Source organism: Trichomycterus rosablanca, chromosome 5, assembly GCF_030014385.1.
Source record: "Trichomycterus rosablanca isolate fTriRos1 chromosome 5, fTriRos1.hap1, whole genome shotgun sequence".
In the NCBI taxonomy this organism is placed as follows: Eukaryota; Metazoa; Chordata; class Actinopteri; order Siluriformes; family Trichomycteridae; genus Trichomycterus; species Trichomycterus rosablanca.
In genome coordinates, this window is record NC_085992.1 from 43,348,354 (window position 1) to 43,376,107 (window position 27,754).

Below are 27,754 nucleotides of genomic sequence, written 5' to 3' on the forward strand. Positions count from 1 at the left end.
AATCTTTATCCATGTGTTTGTTCTATTAGGGATAAAATCCACTTGTTTTTCTTCTTGGAGGTCATCTTGTATGTTTCCAGAATATTTCCAGAATATATAAATCCATTTCCAACTGTGTTTGTCCATGAAAAGCGAATTATATAATACAATCTCTCGAAAAGCGTTTTATATAATACAATCTCTCGGCTTTCCCGGTAAAAAGTGGAAACTGGTCATTCGTCCACTAAACTGTCACTTATTGCTACAACCAATAACAAAAAATTCCACCCAAAATCTGAATTTGAAAGCTCTCATTGGTTTATACAGCTGTTTATCAAGGCCTGGACTACAACTGAATCTTTTTAACAAATGAACCGATTCGTGGAGTTTTCATTTTCATTTCATTTTCAGCATTTAGCAGATGCTTTAATCCAAAGTGACACGATGAGCAATTGAGGGTTAAGGGCCTTGCTCAGGGACACAACAGTGGCAACTTGGTGGTTGCGGGGCTTGAACCGGCAACCTTCTGTTTACTAGTCCAGTACATTAACCACTGAGCTATCACTGCCCTAGTTGTTGTGGCGTTGTTTACGCATGACACAATAATGAAATAAAGTGAGCATAACGAATGAATCTTTACCATGGATAAGAGCACAGCTCCCTGATTCAATTCCAATGAATGATTAGTTTGAAAAGAGTTGTTTTGGACAGTGATTCAGTGCACACGCCCACCTGCTAATGCGTGAAAGAAAGCTTTCTGTGCAGTGCTTTTGTGCTCTGTTTTATGTTCTCAAATGGTAACCTGTGTGTCCTAAACATACTCGATATATTGAATATGGTCATTTTCAAAATCATGTGAAAGTAATATCGAATATATCGATATTTGCGATATAAAATCTGAATTTGGAAGCTCTGATTGTTTTATACAGCTGTTTATCAAGGCCTGGACTACAACTGAATCTTTTTAACAAATGAATCGATTCGTGGAGTTGTTTATGCATGACACCACAATGAAATAGAGTGAGCATAATGAATGAATCTTTACCATAGATAAGAGCACAGCTCCCTGATTCGATTCCAATGAATAATTCGTTTGAAAAGAGTCGTTTTGGACAGTGATTCAGTTTGCATGTGTGTGCGTGCACGCTCCCACCCGCTCACGCGCTAGAGAAAGCGTTCTGTGCAGTGCTTTTGTGCTCTGTTTTATAATGTTCTCAAATGGTAACCTGTGTATCCTAAACATACTCAATATATCGAATATGGTCATTTTCAACATCGTGTGAAAATAATATCGAATATATCGATATTTGCGATATACCGCCCAGCCCTATTTCTACATTGTCATTTTGTTTGAATCTCAGAAAATATTAGGTATAAGTAATTTGTAGGAATCAACATCCCTAAGCTGCCACTTCAATCAAATTAAATGTATTAACTCAGCTGGCAGTAAAATCACTAATTCAGCAAAGCCAACAAGCATTGCAACAATTTGTCTGACAAATTAATGACTACTTAAGTGGTGAGAGACCCCTCACCCGTCAACCTCTCTCTGAGTTCAAATAATGCCCTGTCACTTCTTATCTGAGTGCTTCTTGCTCTATCTGTTCCCATCTATCCGCTCTTTCTTTCTATCCTCATCCTCCTCACTCCTCCTCAGCACTAACTGAATGGGTTTATATGGCTCTTTCTGCGTGGCTGACAGTGACAGGAAGCAAGAAGCAAAGAGAGGATACACAGTGCCCTTATTCTGTCATCCTCTTCCATTGGCTTTGACTGGTTGGACACATAGTGCTGCTAGTACAGCACAGCTAATAAATCAATGTCCAAGAGTACAATACAAAAAGGTTTGCTCTGGAAATCATGAAACAGGATGCCTTCACATCGATCGATGATTTCTTTTCTGCTGTGATATTTCTTGCTGTATTTGTGGTGGCTTGGTAATTATGGTTCAGTGCTAGCAACCAGGATGTTTTGATTTTAGATCCAGGGATTGTTTTAACCAGGAACTGACTTGACCATTTACATTTACATTACATTTTCAGCATTTAGCAGACGCTCTTATCCAGAGTGACTTACAGAAGTAGTAAAGCTTCCATAGTAAACATTTCATTACTCTAGTTTAAGTAAACAACAGTCCAAGAACACAAATCTGCTCAAACCTGTAAGAATCAAAGTTTTTTTTTTTTTTTGAAAGAAATGAATAAGAGGGTTAGTAAGTAAGTACAAGTCGTTTTTTAAAGACTCAGATGTTCGGACAGACAGAGGAAGTTCGTTCCACCACTTGGGTGCCAGTACAGAGAAGAGCCTTGGTGCTTGTCTTCCTCTAGTCCTGGGTGGAGGATCAAGTCGAGTGAGACTAGTGGCTCGGAGATTACGTGGTACAGAGCGGGGTTTGATTAGACCACGAAGGTAGCTTGGGGCTGGTCCATTTTTGGCTTTGTAGGTGAGCATCAGTGTTTTAAACTGAATGCGTGCAGCTACAGGAAGCCAGTGAAGAGAACGCAGCAGTGGGGTGATGTGGTAGTGTTTAGGTTGGTTAAAAAACCAGGCGAGCAGCTGCATTTTGAATGAGCTGGACCAGAATCTGGGTGGCTTCCATGGAGAGAAATGGTCAAATCTTCCTGATGTTGTAGAGGAGGAACCGGCACGATCTTGTCATGTTGGCTGCACATGGAGTGAAGGTCAGTTGGTTATCCAGGACAACACCAAGGCATCTTACATTATCAGATGGTCTGATCTGGGAGTCATCAAGAGAGACGACTAGGTCCTGGGTTGGAGATTGATCTCCAGGAATGAGTAACAGCTCTGTCTTGCTTGGAGTAAGTTTTAGATGATGAGCTGACATCCATTGTGAGATGTCTTGCAGACATGCTGAAATGCGAGCTGAGACTTGTGTGACCAAAGCCAGGTAATCTTAAAGACAAAATAAACTTATCACTATATCAGCTTTCAACATGTCTACTCTTCTGTTATGACTCTAACAGTGGTAAAATTGTGTATGTTTGTTAATTTATTACATCATGATAGCATCAGTCCTTTCTGTTACACTTTCAACCTCAAGGCAGACAAACAAGCATGTAGCTAAATGACATTCCTTTTTTCCTCTGCAGAGGCTCATTATAAGTGCTGAACAGAGCACTTATTTTTTATGCATTCTTCCCAATTTTCCTCCCAATCTAGTCCTGTCCAGACACCCGATTGCATTTTCAGTCGATAGCATCCTCAACTGCTGCTGAGCTCCACTCCTGATCGAGGAGAGCCATGACTAACACAGTAGCCGACCTCTTCTTTTCACCTGCGCAAATTGGGTTGATATGGAGATCCATATCATGCACAAGGAGCCACATACCGATCCCCATTATCCCCTGTCTCTGTGCAGGTACAAGCAGAGGTCATAAACGCAGCATTTATGAAGAATCTTCTCCAGCATTCCCACCCTCACCCAGTACACCCATAGCAAAGCTATTTTTTTCTGCTGCACTACCTGGGCACCCCTTCTAAACACACTTTTTTTTAATATATATATTTTCTTTATGCATTCTCTCCCCTTTTTCTCCCTTTTAGCGCATCCAATTGCCCGATTGCGTCATGCTTCCTCTCCACCAATGCCGATCCCTGCTCTGACTAAGAAAAACAAAGCTAACCCACGCCCCCTCCGACACGTGGCCAGCATGCCGTATGCATCTTATCACCTACACTTTGATGAGTGCAGTGCAGCTCAGGACTGTGTACGGAGAGACACACCCTGAGAGCACTCTTTTCCCATCTCTGTGCAGGCGCCATCAATCAGCCAGCAGAGGTCGGAATTGCACCAGTCATGAGAGAGAGAGACCCCATCCGGCTTAGTCCCGCCCATATCTGAACAACAGGTCAATCGTTGTTCATGTGGCCTCTTATCCTCAGCCGGCAGGGCAGAGCTGAGATTCGATACGATGTATTCGAGATCCCAGCTCTGGTTACAGCGTGTGTTTTTACCGCTGCACCACCTGAGCGGCCTCAAAACTCACTTTTAATGCCATCAGCAGATCAGTCTCCATTCAACCTGCAGTGCCCCACACTACTCTACTCAGCCAGAATACTTCAATAACTGCTTACACATGAAAACAAAGAATGTTCTGTGGTGAAAAAAAATCAAAGCTGAGCAAAAGAAGAAAGAGAGAGAGGAGAAGAGAAGAGAAGAGAAGAGAAGGAAGGAATACATCCGGCTTCATGTGCTAATTCACCAAAGTTCAGGCAAATAAGAAGGGGCTGAGAGACTGCACACGCATCAAAGGGGGAGTGGGGTAGGGGAATATACCCTCCTTGAATGCGATCGGGATCCCCAGCAGCACAACACTAATTGGCTTCTCTAAAAATTGGAAAAAAGGAGAAAATGCATAAATAAAATAGAAAGAAAGATGAGAAACAAAAAGATGAAGTACAAATTTTAGTTTAACAATACTGATATGTAAAGTTCACGTCCCGTCTTAACTATTGCAATTCACTTCTCATTGGCATTCCTAAGTCTTTTATCTGTTCACTTCAGTATGTTCAAAATTCAGCTGCCATAATTCTAATATGGCCCACATTACTCCTATACTGTATCAGTTACACTGGCTACCTATCACACAACACATTCAGTTTAAACTCCTCCTGCTCACCTACAAGTCTTTGCACGGTCTTGCTCACCCTTATTTAGCTGAGCTTATAGACTCATACCAGAGATGTTCACAATTTACAAAATACGAGTCCGAGTCGAGTCACGAGTCATAAGGCTAGAGTTCGAGTCAAGTCACTAGTCTTTAGGATGGAGTCCGAGTCAAGTCACGAGTCAATATAATATACACAAAACATATATTGGAAATGTAGCGTAGAAATAAACAAATAATCTGTAAGTTCAGATAAAAAACAACAACAGATTAGCGACTGTATTTTGCCTTTTTACTTAGTGCCTTTACTTTTCTGGGTACTGGTTAAAAGCTTAAACTGGCATTTTGTTTTCATTGCAAATTACAGCACAGCGGCCAAAATCCCAAACACAGCAAAATATCCATAACAACTGCTTACCTTAGCTTATGTTCTTCCAGATGATTTTAAATTTATAACCGTGTGTCCCATTAGGAATATAATTTGTTATTTTGTAAATGTGCTTATAATTAAAAACCTCCAAACTTTTCTTGGTTGTGAAGTAAAACACTAACTTGTTAGAAAGCCAATCAAGCATTTCATTGACAATCATCTGTGTGATGCTGCAAACTAAATAAATACAAATAACAGCATTTCTTACTAAAAATTTAAATCAGAGGGTCTGATTGGTTCAGAAAGCGGTTCTTTCAATCATTAGCGCCAATTCTGTAGGAGCGTTTTATTCACATTAGCTGTTACTGTGAAGTGCACTAGGTATTCCACCATTTGAAGTGAGATCATATTCAAAGTAGGGAGTAGGGAGCGACGCTTTATCACTACGCCGGAAGCTGGCTGGAACATTTACCCATTGCGTGTGTTGCGTGTTAAGACAGCCGGAGCGTTATTAGAGAGCAGACTCGAGTCCCCATCTCTGACTCATACTGCCCTGCCCATACACTCAGGTCCACTAATGCTGGCCTTCCTGCCATCTCTAATTTCAGACTGGTCTCGGCAGGGGGCAGATGTTTGGAACTCTTTACTACAATCTCTGCATTTCTGTTTATCACCTTCATCCTTTAAAACTTAAACTTAAAACATACCTGTTTTCTAAATATTTTTATCACTTCCCTTCTGTAATCAGTTAATAATGTTTTCTGGCTGGCTTGATACCACTTTTTTATGACCGATACGGATACTGCAAATTGAGTATCTGCCGATACTGAAACCAATCCATGGTTAAACTAGCTATCTAAATAACAATGCTCAGACTGTGAAACAAATATTCTAAAGGAATAAATACAGAGCCTACAACATCACACTTCTGCAAAACTGCTGTTTTTATTTTAACCTTTACACACAGAAGATTTAGCAGCATTTTAGTTTCACTTACGTTCAAGCTGTTGTTCACGTGACAGATCTCGCTTCACGGCTTGTCGTCCAAAGTGTCTACAATTGGAAGATGCCATAATCACAAGTTATAAACAACTACATAATTTTACAGTTATATAGACACAGTGGCAACTCCAAATTTTGATAAAATGAGCTATTTAAATTCTTTAGATTTATTGATGTTAGTCGCAATACTCAAAAACATATGCATAAAAATAATTGAGAATAGAAAAATTACAATCCAGTGGGTAGTTAGATCCAACAATCTGTCCAAAATGAGCTGTTTTTTTAATCCATCTGCTGTGAGATCATTTAGTATATATTTATGCAAATCAAGTTATGGAAAATACTCTTTTACAGAATCTTATTAAATAAGTGTTTGACAGCATTCTTCATCCATTTGTTCTGATTAAATTATGAATATGATAGTTTTGTATGGTGTAATTTTAGACCTGATACTTCTGACCATCACTGGCATGGTCTGTACTGTGAATCTGCTAATTGGCTTTTTATATTATAGCACTTACGATTGAACAACAGCTACTCAGATGCTTAATGATTTCTCACCCACGCTGCAAAGAGTAAAATGTTTGTGTGTTGCATTTTTATAAGATTTCACACTTAATAAAGTGTAAACAAACAGAACATTACCAAGAGCATATTCATCAGTGAACGCCAGTGTATCAGGATGCTTTTGGAAACTTTCACAGGTTAATATTTATGCTTAACAACCTCAGTACTTGCAATAAGCAGGTACTATTTGTTAAAAAAAAGTCATGTATTTACAATAACAGAATCAGGCATTTACGTTGATTTAACTATTTAAAATCATGGTTTGTGCTTGGTTGGTGCAGTGGTCCATTGCAATAGTGCTATTGACCTCCCCGGCGTCCACACAAAGACACAATTGATTGTGCCTGCATTGCCTCAGTACAACTGCAGCCTCTGCTGTCTGGTCAAGGCACCTGCTATAGGCAATAGCAATGGATGATCAGGAAGGCTTAGTGTGTCTCTATGAACACAATATAGCTCTCTCAGAATTTATTACCAGCAGGCGATAAGATGCAGCCAGCAACTATGCACATGTTGGGACGTGTGATAGTCTCAGCTCAAAATCTTGTGGTAGTGCCACTATATTAATGCCCATGTTGGGTGGCACGGTGGCTAAGTGGGTAGCACTGTCACCTCACAGCAAGAAGGTCCTGGGTTCGATCCCCAGGTGGGGTGATCCGTGTCCTTTCTGTGTGGAGTTTGCATGTTCTACCCGTGTCTGCGTGGGTTTCCTCCAGGTGCTCTGGTTTCCTCCCACAGTTTTTAGTGAGGTCAATTGGAGATACTAAATTGTCTATGACTGTGTTCGATATAACCTTGTGAGCTGATGAACCTTGTGTACTGTATAATGAGTAACTACCTGTCATGTCATGAATGTAACCAAAATGTAAAACATGAAGTTAAAATCCTAATAAACCACAAACAATGCCCATGGTTTTGGAATTGGGTTTCCAACCAGCTCATTGTAAAGTGTTCAGATACTTTTGACCATATAATGTATTTGAAATACGATAGTTGTATTTTTAGACACTGATAACAAAGATATTCTAGTACATCTGTTGGGGTGTAGGAAAATAATTCATCTCCATTTATTTCCTCTACAAAAAAGAACGTTTCTATTTTGTAAATGACATTTATATTCTCCATCTTTCTCACTGCCTGGTTTACTTTTCTCCTGTTACACAGTGTAATTACATGTAGCTTGTCTGTTTTTTAGGAAACGAGTCATAGGATTTGTAATCCAACTGCAATTACAAAGAACACACATTCAACCAATTAAAATGATCAGCAGGGATGGTTGTTAATGAAATAGCTTTTGGAACTGAATAGTAGTACATGCCAAATCCCTCCCCTGATATTTACTCTTTAATTTTTAATTTCATCAGCAACAGGCCCTGCCACAGTCTGGGCCCGGGTACAGTTGTACCCATTGCACCCTGTTGCATTGGCTTTGCTCATAGTAACTCCACTACTGATATGTAAGCTGTCAAAAGTGAATAATGATATTGGAGTTTGGAGCCTAGTAGGTAACCTAGTTTAAACACCAAATCAGATGTGTGGTCTTGTTGGGTTTATTTTTCGTTACTGAGGCTTTTTTGTATCAAGACAGAAGACCCTGGGGTGTAGTTCTGCAAATACCAAGACTGCTCTGATTTAGGACTCTTTAAATAGGAGCATTGTTGTTAAAGCTGGTATCTGTGATTTTTTTTGAAGACATTACAGGGTACATATTGTCCCTGGTAAAAGCTTGTATCTACAGGGCAGCTTTTCAGCCATAACACATCACCCACTCACTGTGTGCTGCCACTGGGAGGAACAGTAAGTGCTAAGAGTTCGAAAAAGACCATGGGTGGTTAATGGAAGCAGCGTAATACCCGCCCACCTGCCAAATGTGGGTACTTATTTAAAATATGTATTTTACCATACAGTTTTTTAATGTAAAAGTTAAAGTTATGATATTTGTCCTAAACTGATTTCCTCTTTTTTTGCATATTTGTAAATGTAAATGTTTTTAGATACTTATGCAACATTAACTTATAATTTATGAGAAACTGGGGAAAAGGAGAACTTCATTTCCACAAAGTTGAATTAGTTCATCTGGACACAAGTTTGTTGTATAGATACGTTTCGTCACTCAATCCGAATGACTTCTTCAGTCATTCGGATGGCACAGACTGAAGAAGTCATTCGGATTGAGTGACGAAACGTATCTCTACAACAAACTTGTGTCCAGATGAACTGATTCAACTTTGTGGATTTGTGTACCTGGATTATTAAGCATGCATCAACAGAGAACTTCATTTATTACTTTATATATTAATTACATTAGTTTTGCATTAGTTTGCATTTACATTTAAAGTTGGATTGGATTCAGGGGTGTAACTACAGGGGGGGCAGGTGCACTGGGGCCCATGGCAGGGGGGCCCCTCCACGACATGAACTCAACCACTCACCTTACTTTAATTTCACCTACCTTTAATTTATTCTGATCAGCTATCATCATAATATTACTTACTATTAGTATTTTATAAATTATTTTATTAGCAGTTAGCTGCTGGCTAGTAGCAGCTAATTTGTCGGACTTAACTTTACTTGATACCCTTCTGAATTTTGCATTTAATTAACATACATTGTAGGAAAACCTATAAAGCATCGTTTTCTGATTTAAAAAAAATCAACCGAACTTGCCAGTGTCACAGCTGAGGGCTCCTCCATGTCACGACATGCCCACCCATTATGTTTTACTGACTGTAATTGGTAGCACAATCATACCATCCAAATCTTTAAAAGCTGTATAACTTATATGACTAATGATTTTGTTTCAAGCATAAATAAACATAAAATAATAAAAGACAGTTAATAATAATAATATATATTTATGTATTTATTTAGATAGCTTTTTTATACAGCAGTAGGTCAAAGCAGAGATGGGGACTCGAGTCCCAGTCGCACGTAAGTCACACACACAGCGACTTCAGACTCGACTCAAACTCGTTTCAAATGACTCAGACTCGACTCGTGACTCGCGAAAAAATGACTTGTATACAACAAAAGTCAGCAACATTAGTTACGTGTGACAATTATATAATTGCAGCACACGCAATGGGTAAATGTTACAGCCAGCTTCCGGCGTAGTGATGAAGCATTGCTCCCTACTTAAAAAGGTGGAATACATAGTGCACTTCACATTAACAGATAATGTGAATGAAACACTCCTACAGAATTGGTGCTAATGATTGTAAGAACCACTTTCTGAACCAATCAGACCCTCTGATTTTAATTTTTAGTAAAAAATTGTTAACTGTTATTTGCATGTATTTAGTTTGCAGCGTCACACAGATGATTGTCAATGAAACGCTTGATTGGCTTTCTAACGAGAGTTTGTGTTTTACTTCACAACCGAGAAAAGTTTGGAGGTTTTTAATTATAAGCAATTATAATTGGACACACGATTATAAATTTAATAGCATCTGGAACAACATAAGCTAAGGTAAGCAGTATTATGGATTTTTTGCTGTGTTTGGGATTTTGGCCACTGTGCCTTAATTTGCAATGAAAACAAAACATCAGTTTAAGCTTTTAACCAGTACCTAGAAAAGAAAAGGCAACAAGTAAAACGCCCAAATACAGTCGCTAATCTGTAGTTGTTTTCTTATCTGAACTTACATATTATTTGTTTGTTTCTACGCTACATTTCCAATATATGTTTTGTGTATATTATATTGCCTCGTGACTTGACTCGGACTCTAGCCTAAAGACTCACGTGACTCGACGCGGATTCGTATTTTGTGACTTGTGAACATCTAGGTGTGAAAGTGCTTTACAGGACCAGAAAATTCATGAACACAGTAATTCAAATAGAAAATAAAAGAATAAAAGGCAAGAATGAAATTAAAAAAGACAGCTTGATCAAAAAACTGAATAAATGAATGAATAAATGAATGAATGGATGAAAAGCCTGTATTTGAAGCCTGCATGGGAAACCTGTTATGATGGGGGATTTAACCCCATCCCAATAAATCAACACAAACACAAAAAAATCCTGCTTTCTGATCATAAACCTGGTGTTACTGTTTTTGGTGGTGCATATATTTGCCATGAAGTTCCCTCTCTAAATTCATTTAACGATGCCCAGTTAAAGTAGAATCCAATAACAGTTATACTGCTTTTGAACTCCACCTGAGCTTATTATCTCCACATGAGGTCGTAGAAAGTCTGGTCTCATCTGGTTTTATGTATACACTGGTAATTACAGCAATCTATTTTCCTTTACCGCTCTCTCGCAGTTCCTATATAATAGGGCCATGTATCACAAACATTTGCACATTTTAGTTTTTGTAGCATATAAGTACACCCATACACCAATGTAATATACTGAATATATTTCACCAACACATTATATTTGTATACTGTGGAATATTGCAATAGATTCAATTTTATAAGGAATATAAACACAAGCATAGAAAAGTAACCATTCCAATAGCAGAGCTTTTCATTAAGAACAAACAATAACCCCTAATAGCAAAGCCTACAGGTTAAATATATCACTGGCTGATGGCACTGAATGAGCCTGGTCATGCTGTGTGCTTTCAAAGGAGCAGCAGTGATGAATATACAATGGTGACCCTGATGATGAATAGATCAAGACCTAAGCATTTCTCTGCCAAGGCTCAATATAGTCCAGTCCCAAATGGCTGAAGATGTCCTCTTCTGTCTTGGCCTGCAGGAAGGTATTCTGGAGATAAATGAAGATAAATACTGGTTAAATGAATGGCTTAACAATTAGCCTTTCAGCAGAAAAAGCTACACAATATGATTGGACAGGACTAAGAGGAGCTTGCACATTGTAAGTAATGTGGTTGTATTTATCCGGTGATTTTGCTGAAAGGACACGGCAGTGATAATATTTCTCAGATTAGACTGAGACTATCAGGGATTACATACTGTACTGCACATTGTGACTGAAAGATAATCTGTATACAGTGTAAAGATCTCATTTAAAAAACTTGCATTATGTACATCCGCTCAGGTGGCGTAGCGATAAAACACTCCAGCGTGCCAGAGCTGACATTTTAAACTCGTTGGTTTGAAACTCAGTTCTGCCATCCGTCTGGGCTGGCTGGCTATATGAACGACGATTGGCTTGTTGTTCATACAGGGATGGGAAGCTGGAGAAGGAACTCATTACTGATGCAATTACGACCACTGCTGGCTGATTGATGGTGCCTGCACAGAGTAGAGGAATAATGTGGACAGGGTGTGGGCTCTCTGTGTACAAAGCTGATCCGCATATGACCTTGACTTGTGCAGGTGAAAAGATGCAGTCGGCTACTGCACACGTGTCGGAAGGGGCGTGTGTCAGTCTCGCTCAGAGGTGGGGATCAGCATCGGTAGAGAGGAAGCGTAATGCAATCGGGTAATTGGATACGACTAGATTGGAAGAAAAAAATTGGGAATGCACAAAAAAAAAATTGCATTAATATAAAACTGCGTCATGCTTCCTCTCCACCAATGCCAATTACCAATCTCTGCTCTGATTAAGGAGAACGAAGCTAACCCACGCCTCCTCTGACACGTGGGCAGCATGCCGTATGCATCTTATCACCCACACTTTGACGAGTGCAGTGCAACTTAGCGTTGTGTACAGAGAGACACACCCTGAGAGCACTCTTTTCTCATCTCTGTGCAGGCGCCACCAATCAGCCAGCAGAGGTCATAATTGCACCAGTCAGGAGAGAGAGAGAGACCCCATCCGGCTTAGTCCCACCCCATCTGAACAACAGGCCAATCCTTGTTCATGTGGCCACTCAGCCTTAGCCGGCAGGCGATGTATTCGAGATCCAGCTCTGGTTTCAGCGTGTGTTTTTCCCACTGCGCCACCTGAGCGGCCGTCTAGGAAAACTTTTAACTAGATTGTGAAACTAAGTTTCAATTAGCTTGCAATCAGCACATCAATTTATCAAAAACATCCAGATAGGTTGAGGTCATTGTTTTGATTTGTTCAGTCAAGTCAATAAGGGGCATTGCCATGCTAAAACAGGAAATAGCCTTCCTCAATTCATTGATACATAGTTAAGAACACAGAGATCTTTGTAATATCAGTATGCACTATATCAGAGTTTTTCAAACTTTTTTCAAGTGACCCACATTTTGTCCATGATTTTTACCGTGACCCCGACAACACAAACAATGCATCAAAACAAAACACAAAACAAAATATATCTATTTAATAAAAATTGGTGGCAATCTGGTTCCACTGTGGTTTACAATATGAAATGTAAAGTCTCCACAAGGGGGCATTATTGTACAAGTTCAGTTCGTGTTTATGTGCAAATAAAATTTGTTTATTTAGTTATTATTTTTCTCTGCAACCCATTTTTTTGTCTCACAACCCACCAAAAGGTTTGAGAAACCCTGTGCTATTACATTGGTATTTGTCTTCACAAAAATACCCTGCACAAACCCTTCAGGTCGTGGTTTATTGTATTTTTTTTTGGCATTTTTTTTGGCAATCCCCGACCTGCTAGGTGTGCTGGTAACATGTTTCTGATGCTCCTGACACCTCAGTTGATACTAGGCATTGCTTTAGTGGCCACTGTGGAACCCTATAATGTGTTGCAACCAAGAGCGGGACATTTTTACCCACTGTATGCTTTGTCCTAATCATTTTCACTTTACATTAAATGACCACTTATTTGGCCCACCCACATTAACAACGATTGGCCTGCTGTTTATATAGGAGTGGGATATTAAAGCCGGATAGGGACTCTCTCATAACTAATGCAATTATGACCTCTGCTGGCTGATTGATGGCGCCTGCACAGAGACGGGAAAATAGTGCTGTCAGGGTGTGTCTCTCCGTGCACTGCACTCGTCAAAATCTAGGAGACAAGATGCATACTGCTGCTGCCCACGTGTCAGAGGGGGCATAGGTTAGCTTCGTTCTCCCCAATCAGAGCGGGGATCGGCATTGGTGGAGAGGAAGCATGACGCAATCGGGCAATTGGACATGTTAAAAAACAGGAGGAGAAAAAGAGGAGAAAATGCATAAACAAAATATAAAAAAGGACTAGTTATTTAGGGAAGCCTTAGCAGGGCAGCAATATTAAAGTTGATCTTTGATACAAATCTTTGGTGTAACTCATTCCACAGCTAGTGTTGTTGTAAGGAGATTTTAATGTTCTTTGTCTATGAATACTGCATAGCTGTTTTATACTCCTTTAAGCAATGTGCTAAAGTAGCCAATATACTGTACAGTACAGTACAATATATCAATATACTGTACATTTGACCTTGTAGTGTACTATAAGTATTACTGGTGCACCAAGTGTCCTCAATTTCATTTCATGGGTCTAACTGGTCTAAAGAATGCTTTAACAAATAATTCAACTAATCAGCTGATTGTCAACTGCCTCATGAACTTGATCAATAGCTTAAAAATGAAATGAAAAAAAAAACACTGTCCAGGCACCTCAGGACTAAGTACATTTAGTACATTTTGTAAAAGTGGTGTGATTTTAAACAGGCATGACTACTATTTCCCATGAGAGCTGTGCTTTCACAGCCTTTATTGCAACGCCCACTATCCCTTTTATTGCATTCTGAGAATTTTGCCATAAGAAGCAGCTAGAACCCTCGGAAAGTCTAATTAGAAACATGGATATGAGGCACGATCATAATGAGACACATTTAGGTTGGCTGGAAGTTTTTATATTTCCCTGGACAGTTGTGTAATTCAGCCTCATCTAAAGGGTTCTGGCTTGTTCTCTGAAATTGTTTATTTGCTCCATATTTTAGATCATACCGTTTTTTATTGAAGAAATAAACTATGTGCAAAAATCACTGTATTTTAGCATCATTTAAATAAGTGGTCCTAGCTTTGTGGTATGTAGTTCATGAGGTTTCTATTAGAGCAAACCAACTACATCACCATAAATGATCAATAGATTTAACATACATGGAAATTAAAGTTCATTTATTTACTGTTTTACCACTGCTTCAGGGTCTCAGTAGGTCCATCATAGGTACACACATACTCTTACTCTTACACACATACTTGGGACAATTTACAACCCCAAATCAGAAAAGGTTGGGACAGTATGGAATATGCAAATAAAATAAAAACACAGTGTTCCTTACATTTACTTTGACTTTTATTTAATTGCAGAAAGTTTTAACCCAAGATATTTCATGTTTTATCTGCTCAACTTCATTACATTTATTGATAAACATCCATTCCTGCATTTCAGGCCTGCAACACATTCCAAAAAAAGTTGGGACGGGGGCAGTTTAGGGCTAGTAATGAGGTAAAAAAACTAAATAATGATGTGATGTCAACAGGTGATTGTAATCATGGTTTGGTACAAAAGCAGCATCCAGGTAAGACAAATGCATGATAAAATGATTAAAATGTTTAAAAACAATGTACCTCAAAGAAAGATTGGAAGGGATTTACATATTTCTCTCTCTACAGTGCATAATATCATTAAACCATTCAAGGAATCAGGAGGAATTTCAGTGTGTAAAGGCCAAAGGCGCAAGCTTAAGCTGAACGATTGTGATCTTCGATCCCTTAGACGGCACTGCATCAAGAACCGCCACTCAACAATAGCTGATATAATCACATGGGTGAGGGATTACTTTGGCAAACCTTTGTCAAGCACTACAATACAGAGTTACATGCACAAATGCCACTTAAAACTTTACTGTGCAAAAAAGAAGCCTTATGTTAACCATGTCCAGAAGTGGCGTCGACCTCTCTGGGCTCGGAGGCATCTAGGGTGGACCATCACACAGTGGAAACGTGTATTGTGGTCAGATGTATCAGCATTCCAGGTCTTTTTTGGAAAAAATGGACACCGTGTGCTCCGGACCAAAGACAAAAAGGACCATCCAGACTGTTATTAGCAACATGTCCAAAAGCCAGGGTCTGTCATGGTATGGGGCTGTGTCAGTGCCCTTGGCCAAGGTCATTTACACTTCTGTGATGGCAGCATTAATGCAGAAAAGTACATTGAGATTTTAAATTAACATATGCTGCCTTCAAGACGTCATCTTTTTTCAGGGACGTTCATGCATTTCTCAACAAGACAATGCAAAATCACATGCTGCACACATTACAAAGGCATGGCTGCAGAAGAAGAGGGTACGGGTACTGGACTGACCTGCCTGCAGTCCTGACCTGCCCCCAATAGAGAATGTGTGAAGAATTTTGAAATAAAAAATGCGACAACGACGACCCCGTACTGTTGCACATCTTAAGACGTGTTTGCAGGAAGAACGGGACAAAATAAAAGCTGAAACACTAAATAAATCACTTGGTCTCCTCGGTGCCAAAACGTCTTTTAGGTGTGATAAAAAAGGAATAGCAACATTACAAAGTGGTAAATGCTTTACTGTCCCAGCTTTTTTGGAATGTGTTGCAGGTCTGAAATGCAGGAATGGATGTTAATTAATAAATGAAATGAAGTTGAGCAGATAAAACATGAAATATCTCAGGTTCATCCTGTCTGCAATCAAATAAAAGTCAAAGTAAATGTAAGGAACTCTGTGTTTTTGTTTATTATTTGCATTTTCCATACTGTCCCAACTTTTTCTGTTTTGGGGTTGTATTATTTCCGATTCACCTGACTGCTTGTCTTGGGTCTATGGAAGGGAACCAACATGGACATGGGGAGAACATGCAAACTCCACACAGAAAGGAAGACTCTGAGACTCTGTCTTGGACAGTTACTATGACAGCCTTGTTAAAAAAAAGAAACAATAACACTAACAGTTTACATCAATATAGACATGCTTATATTCTTCAGCTGTTGCAGTATTAAGAGCATAATGACTGCCCCTCATCGTCGTACGTCAGCTGCACTGCTGTGAAGAGGACCACTCTACAATATGTCGTCAGCAGTGCTCAGCGCTTTATCAGAGACCCACTACCTCTGCAGAATGACCACCATCTCCAGAGACACCATCCACCCCGGCAATCATCGCTTTAAACTTTTACTATCTGGAAAACGCTATAGAACATCATTACTGACACTACAGTCTGAAGTAGAGGCAGAAGTAGTGCAATTTTCTCCTAGCCTTAATTTATCTGAAGTACACTGGACTGGACTCAAATTTCTATGCCTGTCCTCATTTATTCTTTACCTAAACTTTTATTTATTACTCAGTGTCTGTTGTAGTATTTATATCTATACTGTTCAATAATCTGTCATCCATCTATCAACCTACCTATGTATCCATCCATCCATCCATCCATCCATCCATCTATATATCTATTCATCCATCCATCTATCTATCTCTCCCTACCCCATGTAGTAGACAGTTTATATAGACACTATGTCACCATGCCATGTTTTATTTTTTTCTCTTTTCTGTATTATTATTACTATTATTATTATTATTAATATTTTATTATTTTAATATGGTCATACACCCACACACAGAGTGACAGATCCTGTTTAAAGTTGCAGTACCTTTAATATTTACTTTATAGTTTTGGAGCTGACTTTTTATGTTTAGGGAGATCTCTAAATGAAGAAAGCCGAGGCAACAGGGGCATCTACCCAACCTGCTGTGTTGATGCAAAGATTTAGCACAGCTTTACAGTGGTGAGCTGAGGTGCAGTTAATTAGCATAATTATTTAAAATGCTTGTGTGTTGTCATGTGCTTCCAATTTTTGGTGAAAGCATCAGTGACAAGTCAGAGTTTTTTATATATATTTTGTTTATGCATTTTTCTTCCCCTTCTTCTCCCTTTTTAGTGCGTCCAATTGCCCAATTGCGTCATGATTCTTCTCCACCAATGCTGATCCCCGCTCTGATTGAGGAGAACGAAGCTAACCCACTCCCTTTCCGACACGTGGGCAGCATGCCGTATGCATCTTGTCACCTACACTTTGACGAGTGCAGTGCACGGAGAGACACACCCTGACAGCACTCTCTTCCGATCTCTATGCAGGCACCATCAATCAGCCAGCAGAGGTCGTAATTGCATTAGTTATGAGAAAGAGACCCTATCTGGCTTTTTTTTTTTTTTTTAAATATCCCACCCCTATCTGAACAACAGGCCAATCGTTGATCATGTGGCTGCTCAGCCCAGCCAGCAGGCAGAGCTGAGACTCGATACGATGTATTCGAGATCCCAGCTCTGGTTCCGGCGTGTGCTTTTACCACTGTGCCACCTGAGTGGTGGCAAGTCAGAGTGTAATGTTGTATGGAAACACCTACATTTAAATTACTTATTAGTTGAATATGGGTATTGCTGCACCCCTAGGTTTAAATTTATTTATCTTTTGTAACCACTTTATTGTGATCAGGGGCCAAAAGCCAACCCATGAACACTATGCAAGGTAAAAATACCTTATGCACAACAAGGGGCAACAAGCAGAATTTTTAAAGCCCTTGAAGCACCCACAAAAAATCCACACTTCTGCTTGTGCATCATTATAAAGTTCACATAAATATTCAATACACAGGGGTTTACAGCAACACAGCCAGGTATAAGTCAGCACAAAACAGTAACAAAATAAAAATGTAAAAAGTAAAATTTTGAAAGGTGACAGAAATGTACACAATTGTTGGCTGAAATAGATTCAGTACAAAAAGCCAGGATTAGGATCAGTGCCAGGCTCGCTGCATGAACATGCTGTGGTGTCATATATAGGCAGATATCAGTGGGCACAAGGCAAGGATGACTTAGCTCAGCAGCATACCAGCCAAGTGGAAGCTGTAAATCTGACACATTCTGCCTTGAAGTGTTATACTGGAACTAACGTGTCAAAATGAAGCAAGAGATGAAGCAGAGAAGAGGAAAAAGCAGGGGGCAGAAAACAGAAAATCACATCTGTTTGTGAGCAGACGGCAGGGACGATAGCCGGGTGTACGAGCTGGAGGAGGACTTGCTCAGGGCGTTTGGTGTATATCATCTTTTGAAAGGCTGTTTATTATGCAAATCAGGTCCATTAAGGTTGGATGGTCAGTGTGTATGTGTGTGTGAGTGTGTGTGTATGTATTTAAAGAGATTTACAGTGTATCACAAAAGTGAGTACACCCCTCACATTTCTGCAGATATTTAAGTATATCTTTTCATGGGACAACACTGACAAAATGACACTTTGACACAATGAAAAGTAGTCTGTGTGCAGCTTATATAACAGTGTAAATTTATTCTTCCCTCAAAATAACTCAATATACAGCCATTAATGTCTAAACCACCGGCAACAAAAGTGAGTACACCCCTTAGTGAAAGTTCCTGAAGTGTCAATATTTTGTGTGGCCACCATTATTTCCCAGAACTGCCTTAACTCTCCTGGGCATGGAGTTTACCAGAGCTTCACAGGTTGCCACTGGAATGCTTTTCCACTCCTCCATGACGACATCACGGAGCTGGCGGATATTCGAGACTTTGTGCTCCTCCTCCACCTTCCGCTTGAGGATGCCCCAAAGATGTTCTATTGGGTTTAGGTCTGGAGACATGCTTGGCCAGTCCATCACCTTTACCCTCAGCCTCTTCAATAAAGCAGTGGTCGTCTTAGAGGTGTGTTTGGGGTCATTATCATGCTGGAACACTGCCCTGCGACCCAGTTTCCGGAGGGAGGGGATCATGCTCTGCTTAGTATTTCACAGTACATATTGGAGTTCATGTGTCCCTCAATGAAATGTAACTCCCCAACACCTGCTGCACTCATGCAGCCCCAGACCATGGCATTCCCACCACCATGCTTGACTGTAGGCATGACACACTTATCTTTGTACTCCTCACCTGATTGCCGCCACACATGCTTGAGACCATCTGAACCAAACAAATTAATCTTGGTCTCATCAGACCATAGGACATGGTTCCAGTAATCCATGTCCTTTGTTGACATGTCTTCAGCAAACTGTTTGCGGGCTTTCTTGTGTAGAGACTTCAGAAGAGGCTTCCTTCTGGGGTGACAGCCATGCAGACCAATTTGATGTAGTGTGCGGCGTATGGTCTGAGCACTGACCGGCTGACCCCCCACCTTTTCAATCTCTGCAGCAATGCTGACAGCACTCCTGCGCCTATCTTTCAAAAACAGCAGTTGGATGTGACGCTGAGCACGTGCACTCTGCTTCTTTGGACGACCAACGCGAGGTCTGTTCTGAGTGGACCCTGCTCTTTTAAAACGCTGGATGATCTTGTCCACTGTGCTGCAGCTCAGTTTCAGGGTGTTGGCAATCTTCTTGTAGCCTTGGCCATCTTCATGTAGCGCAACAATTCGTCTTTTAAGATCCTCAGAGAGTTCTTTGCCATGAGGTGCCATGTTGGAACTTTCAGTGACCAGTATGAGAGAGTGTGAGAGCTGTACTACTAAATTGAACACACCTGCTCCCTATGCACACCTGAGACCTAGTAACACTAACAAATCACATGACATTTTGGAGGGAAAATTACAAGCAGTGCTCAATTTGGACATTTAGGGGTGTAGTCTCTTAGGGGTGTACTCAATTTTGTTGCCGGTGGTTTAGACATTAATGGCTGTATATTGAGTTATTTTGAGGGAAGAATAAATTTACACTGTTATATAAGCTGCACACAGACTACTTTTCATTGTGTCAAAGTGTCATTTTGTCAGTGTTGTCCCATGAAAAGATATACTTAAATATCTGCAGAAATGTGAGGGGTGTACTCACTTTTGTGATACACTGTATATGCTGAATGAGTGCAGGCATCAGACCACACCTGTTCCCTGACTGAGTAAATATCAATCACCATTTATTTGTTTTTCCTGATAAATTCAAAAATCACACAATATGTCAAGTATACACCAACCAGTCATAACATTATGACCACTGACAGGTGAAGTGAATAACAATGATTATCTCTTCACCACAGCACCTGTTAGTGGGTGGGATATATTCGGCAGCAAGTGAACATTTTATCCTTAAAGTTGATGTGTTAGAAGCAGGAAAAATGGACAAGCGTAAGGATTTGAGTGAGTTTGACAAGGGCCAAATTGTGATCGCAAGACGACTGGGTCAGAGCATCTCCAAAACTGCAGCTCTTGTGGGGTGTTCCCGGTCTGCAGTGGTCAGTATCTATCAAAAGTGGTCCAAGGAAGGAACAGTGGTAAACTGGTGACAGGGCCATGGGCGGCCAAGGTTCATTGATGCACATTGGGAGCAAAGGCTGAACCGTGTGGTCCGATCCAACAGAAGAGCTACTGTAGCAAATTGCTGAAGAAGTTAATGCTGGTTCTGATAGAAAGGTGTCAGAATACACAGTGCATTGCAGTTTGTTGAGTATGGGGCTGCATAGCCGCAGACCAGTAAGGGTGCCCATGCTGACCCCTGTCCACCCCCGAAAGCACCAACAATGGGCATGTGAGCATCAAAACTGGACCACACAGCAATGGAAGAAGGAGGCCTGGTCTGATAAATCACGTTTTCTTTTACATCACGTGGATGGCCGGGTGCTTGTGCGTTGCTTACCTGGGGAACACATGGCACCAGGATGCACTATGGGAAGAAGGCAAGCTGACAGAGGCAGTGTAATGCTTTGGGCAATGTTCTGCTGGGAAACCTTGGGTCCTGCCATTCATGTGGATGTTACTCTGACACGTAGCACCTACCTAAGCGTTGTTGCAGACCATGTACACTCTTTCATAAAAACGGTATTCCCTGAAGGCTGTGGCCTCTTTCAGCAGGATAATGCTCCCTGCCACAAAGCAACAATGGTTCAGGAATGGTTTGAGGAGCACAAATTCCCCAGATCTCAATCCAATCGAGCATCTGTGGGATGTGCTGGACAAACAAGTCCGATCCATGGAGGCCCCACCTCACAACTCAAGGAGTTAAAGGATCTGCTGCTAACATTTTGGTGCCAGATACCACAGCACACCTTCAGGCAGAGATGGGGACTCAAGTAGCACACACAGCGACTTCAGACTCAGACTTGTTTCAAATGACTCGGATAAAATGACTTGTGTCCAACAAAAGTCAGCAACATTAGTTACGTGTGACAATTTTATACATATACTATATATATGATTCGACATCATTCTGATCGTGTCATTTTCTGCTCTCTAATAACGCTCCGGCCCTTTCAACCCACAACGCACGCAGTGGGTAAATATTCCAGCCAGCTTCCAGTGTAGTGATGAAGCGTCACTCCCTACTTAAAATGGTGGAATACCCTACGTAGTGCACTTCACAGTAACAGATAATGTGAATGGAACACGCCTATAGAACTGGCACTAATGATTGGAAGAACCGCTTTCTGAACCAATCAGACTTTCTGATTTTAATTGTTAGTAAGAAATGCTGTTATTTGTATTTATTTAGTTTGCAGCATCACACAGATTATTGTCAATGAAACGCTTGATTGGCTTTCTAACGAGAGTTCGTGTTTTACTTCACAACCAGGAAAAGTTTGGAGGTTTTTAATTATAAGCACATTTACAAACTAACAGATTATATTCCTAATGGGACACACGGTTATACATTTAATAGCATCTGGAACAAGGTAAGATAAGCAGTATTATGGATTTTTGCTGTGTTTGGCCGCTGTGCCGTAATTTGCAATGAAAACAAAACATCAGTTTAAGCTTTTAACTGGTACCTAGGAAAGTAAAGGCACTAAGTAAAACGACAAAATATTCACTAATATGTTGTTGTTTTTCATCTGAACTTAAATATTATTTGTTTATGTCTACACTAAATTTCAAATATATGTTTTGTGTATATTATATTGACTCGTGACTTGACTCGGACTCGTATTTTGTGAACATCTCTGCCTTCAGGGGTCCAGTGAAGTCCATGTCTCGCCGAGTTAGGGCTGTTTTGACATAATGTAATGCCTTTTCGGTGTACATGCCGATTAAGTCATCACCTCCTTTTTAACCAAACAGCTTTCTCTCAACCTATTTTTAACTCGTCTTGATCTTATTGACAGAACTTCCTCTTTTCCTTGTTTTTGTTCTGTTGTTTAGCTTTTCATTTTGTTCATGAAAGATTCTAATAACAAAGATTGCACAACCAATTATGAAAAACACAAAAAGGATCATTCATTTAATCTGCATTTATGATTCTTTTATAAGCCGATCCTGGATGAGATTTGTTTGATCTGGTTTCTTGCAAATGCAACCCTTACCTTGCTAAATAATTGCTTTGCTTTTTTTTTTTTTTTATCCCATCAGACATTTCATGCACTTCATTGCAATTATGTGTTTGCTTGTAGTATCATTCAGCTTTGCTACTTCAGGATGCTTCAGACAAAAGCCTACACACAGTAGCAACTTTTCATCACGATAATAAAAAATGGATTCATTTCTAGTCAACGAGCTCTCTTTAGCAATGTATGAGAAGCTCTAGTGAATTTTCAATTGACCACTTGAAAGTTTTGCACTTAGACATGCTAGATTCAATCTTTAAAGCCATGGCTGGCTAATACAGCACTTACCCAGCTCTTGCCTTGCACTCGACAATACCCAGCTGTCTTTACGTGGATCGTGTCTAAATATTTTCAGCAATTCCACAACTATTTTTGATAAATTCTACTCTGGACAGAACATCACTTTCAGTGAAGTGAAGAAACAATAAAAACACTTGTAGAGGGATCTTGGAGCACTTCAAGTCAGGTTCAGGCATATAAACCGTCAGCTGCAATGCAGACTACAGGTTTTCATCAAGGTATGTCACCAAGTCTGACATACACTGATCAGCCATACCATTAAAACCACCTCCTTGTTTCTACACTCACTGTCCATTTTATCAGCTCCACTTACCATATAGAAGCACTTTGTAGTTCTACAATTACTGACTGTAGTCCATCTGTTTCTCTGCATAATTTTTTTAGCCTGCTTTCACCCTGTTCTTCAATGGTCAGGACCCCCACAGGACCACCACAGAGCAGGTATTATTTAGGTGGTGGATCATTCTCAGCACTGCAGTAACAATGACATGGTGATGGTGTGTTAGTGTGTGTTGTGCTGGTATGAGTGGATCAGACACAGCAGCACTGCTGGAGTTTTTAAATACCGTGTCCACTCACTGTCCACTCTGTTAGACACTCCAACCTAGTTGGTCCACCTTGTAGATGTAAAGTCAGAGACCATTGCTCATCTATTGCTGCTGTTTGAGTTGGTCATCTTCTAGACCTTCATCAGTGATCTCAGGACGCTGCCCATGGGGTGCTGTTGGCTGGATGTTTTTGGTTAGTATACTATTCTCAGTCCAGCAGTGACAGTGAGGTGTTTAAAAACTCCAGCAGCGCTGCTGTGTCTGATCCACTCATACCAGCACAACACACACTAACACACCACCACCATGTCAGTGTCACTGCAGTGCTGAGAATAATCCACCACCCAAATAATACCTGCTCTGTGGTGGTCCTGACCATTGAAGAACAGCATGAAAGGGGGCTAAACAAGGTAAGTGGATAAGTGAAGCTGATTAAGTATGGTAAGTGGAGCTGATAAAATGGACAGTGAGTGTAGAAACAAGGAGGTGGTTTTAATGTTATGGCTGATCAGTGTATGTCTCTGTGAATTAGCCCAAGCCTAAGGTGTGTGTGAGTCGCCCTGTGATGATTTGGCACTCTTTTCAGTGCACTGGACTCTGTGTGACACTGACCAGAGTGGGTACTAAAAATGAATGAATGAATGAACATTCTGCTTCTTTATGCCATTAGTTTCAAAACAGCCAGATACTCTGGTTTCATTGTACCTATCAAACACATGCATGCTGGTGTATTGGCTACTCTATTGTTTCCCTAAGCATAAGTGTGAGTGAGTAAGTGTGTGGGTGTGTGATGCTCTGCACTTGTGTCTCCTATAAGGTGTATTGTGTCCAGTGTTTCCAAGTAGGCTGTACACCCACTATAACCCTGATTAGGATAAAGTGATGTGGATTGGGACGCAGCAGAAACTTGCTCATGTGTGCTTGTCAATATTGTCCAACTGAAAAAGCCCAAGACTGGCAAAAAAAAACAGCTTTTCTTTGGCTAACAAGAGCAGAATCAGTTTCTGTGTGAGAAATGTTGTCATCAACTGGAGCTGGTTATTATTGTTATTTAGCAGTTTCCTGGATTCACAAAGGTTCACTTGGTGGAGTCTACAACCCCAAATCAGAAAAAGTTGGGACAGCATGGAAAATGCACATAATAATAAAAAAACACAAAGTTTCTTACATTTACTTTGACTTTTACTTAACTGCAGACAGGATGAAGCTGAGATATTTCATGTTTTGTCTGCTCAACTTCATTTCATTTATTAATAAACCTCCATTCCTGCATTTCAGGTCTGCAACATATTCCAAAAAAAGTTGGGACAGTAAAGCATTTACCACTTTGTAATGTTGCCATTCCTTTTTATCACACTTAAAAGATGTTTTGGCACAGAGGAGACCAAGTGATTTAGTGTTTCAGCTTTTATTTTGTCCCATTCTTCCTGCAAACACGTCTTAAGATGTGCAACAGTACGGGGTCGACGTTGTCACATTTTTCCTTTCAAAATTCTCCACACATTCTCTATTGGGGACAGGTCAGGACTGCAGGCAGGCCAGTCCAGTACCCGTACCCTCTTCTTCCACAGCCATGGCTTTGTAATGTGTGCAGCATGTGGTTTTGCATTGTCTTGTTGAAAAATGCATGGACGTCCCTGGAAAAGATGACGTCTTGAAGGCAGCATATGTTGCTCTAAGATCTCAATGTACTTTTCTGCATTAATGCTGCTTCACAGAAGTGTAAATGACCTTTGCCTTTATGCACTGAAATTCCTCCTGATTCCTTGAATCGTTTAATAATATTAGGCACTGTAGAGGGAGAAATATGCAAATCCCTTCCAATCTTTCTTTGAGGTAATAATTTTTTCACGCATTTGTTGACAAACTGGAGATCCTCTGATCATCTTTACTCATAAAAGACTCCTGGATGCTGCTTTTGTACCAAACCATGATTACAATCACCTGTTGACATCACTTGTTTGGAATCACATCATTATTTAGTTTTTTCACCTTTTTACTAGCCCTAAATTGCCCCCGTCCCAATTTTTTTTGGAATGTGTTGGAGGTCTGAAATGCAGGAATGGAGGTTTATTAACAAATGAAATGAAGTTGAGCAGATAAAACATGAAATATCTTGGGTTCAAACTGTCTGCGATCAAATAAAAGTCAAAGTAAATGTAAGGAACACTGAACACTGAACGGAACACTGTTCTCTGAGAATGTCAGCCAACCCCCCACTTTTTTATTTATTTATTAGGATTTTAACATCATGTTTTACACACTGTGGTTGCAATTCATGACAGAAACTGTAGATTCATCATTTCAAGTTCAATGTCAAACACAGTCATGGACAGTTTTGTATCTCCAATTCACCTCACTTGCATGTATTTGGACTGTGGGAGGAAACCGGAGTACCCGAAGGAAACCCACACAGACACAGGGAGAACATGCAAAGTCCACACAGAAAGTACCCGGACCACCCCACCTGGGGATCGGATCCAGGACCTTCTTGCTGCGAGGCGACAGTGCTACCCACTGAGCCACCATGCACATAAAGAGCTGTAGGGAAAATGGAGAGGTGGGTGCAAGGATCCATCAAGGAAAAAAGGGAATGATGGGTAAAAAAAGAACAGGCAGTCAGTTAGGAAATGGGACGAGTTTCAGATGTGTCATTTCTCCCAAATCTTAGTTATTCTATAACTTTATTAGTACTCATTCAGTTGGATGAATGTATATTTCTGCGGTCATGCTCTAAAATCTAGAGGATAATCTGAACAGTAAAATGAAACCTGTTATAGCAGCAAATGTGGATCAAATTACAATAATGTGCATAGTTTTAGAATAAAATATAACAACTGCAGTAGAACTATATATAATATATAATATACATAAATCAGCCATAACATTAAAACCAGCTCCTTGTTTCTACACACACTAAAAAAAGTATGTAAAGAAATAGATGGATGACAGTCAGTAATTGTAGAACTACAAAGTGCTTCTATGTGGTAAGTTGAGCTGATAAAATGGACAGTGAGTGTAGAAACAAGGAGGTGGTTTTATTGTTCAGGTGTCTACAGAGCAACAGTTAGCCAGACTTGAACCTGAAAAGACCCACTTTAGGAGAATGATGACAGAAAGTGCTTTGACCTCAGGGCTACATTAAGAAGAGGCTTTTTGTTACTTTCTAAAAAGTCCTGGCTTTGGAATGCAAGAGCCCTGGCTTTATTCAGAAGTCATTCTGAGCACCATCCTGCAGCACTATACAACTCATTCTATCAGGCTAGCAGAAGCCTTTCATCAAAGCTCTAGTACTGTGTATATTCAGACTCAGAAAAAAATAAAACTAGCTACTTCCTTTCATATCTCAGACACTATGTCAAGAAAGGGATTTTTTTAAATTAAACATATGGCAATCGTAGGCATGCTGAAATGTAGCAACACTGAGTCAGTATCCTGTATGTGTCCTTGATTTATTTGTATATATAAAGGATTAAAGTGAGTTGGCATGAAGATTAATTTCTCTTTTGTAAAATAGTTTTGTACAGGTGGTATCAAATGTAATCTTACAAACATTGTTATTTGCGTATTATATCTTTTTTTAATGTAGTCCGGGGCGGCACGGTGGCACGGTGGTTATTTGGAGACACTGAATTGCCCTATAGGTGAATGTGTGTTTGTGTGTGTGTATGTGTATGTGTGTCTGCCCTTCAATGGACTGGCGCCCCGTCCAGGGTGATACTGTGTGCCTTGCGCCCATTGAAAAGCTTGGATAGGCTCCAGCACCCTCTCGCGACCCTAATTGGATAAGCGGTTAAGAAAATGATTTTAGTGATTTAATGAAGTCAGTGTATTGATATGGGTTTGATATGTTTGATTAATTGTATAAATGTTTGGTTAATTAAATTTACTAACAAAAATGTCATTGCAAGCATTCATTCATTCATTCTAACTTTATCTTGATAAGCATCACAGTGGGTGTAAAGTCAGTCCAAAACAGAATGGCTACAAATCAGGAACACTCGGATTTCGGTGGGAGTAAATCTGAGTACCTGGGGAAACCCACACAATTATAGGAAAGATAAAACTTCAAACAAAAAGTAAACAGATAAGATTACAGGATAAAAGCAGGGATCATGAAGCTGTGTGGCTGACAGTCATGCGTTTATAAAAATACTATATTTTTTAAAGTTTTCTTCATGTAATTTCTCACTTTGTAATGTGTTCATTTTAGTTACATGGAGTGAGTGAGACAGTGAGGGAGTGA

At 40.0% G+C, this 27,754-nt stretch overlaps 1 protein-coding gene across 1 annotated transcript in view; it reads right to left on the reverse strand.

Moving 5' to 3' along the window:
• Positions 1 to 11,173: 11,173 nt before the first annotated feature.
• Positions 11,174 to 27,754, reverse strand: part of dntt (deoxynucleotidyltransferase, terminal) — a 197,472-nt gene continuing 180,891 nt past the window's right edge. The window contains exon 11 of the mRNA XM_062995251.1: positions 11,174 to 11,260. Coding sequence (XP_062851321.1) covers positions 11,174 to 11,260 — 87 coding nt within the window. The remainder of the gene's footprint in view (positions 11,261 to 27,754) is intronic.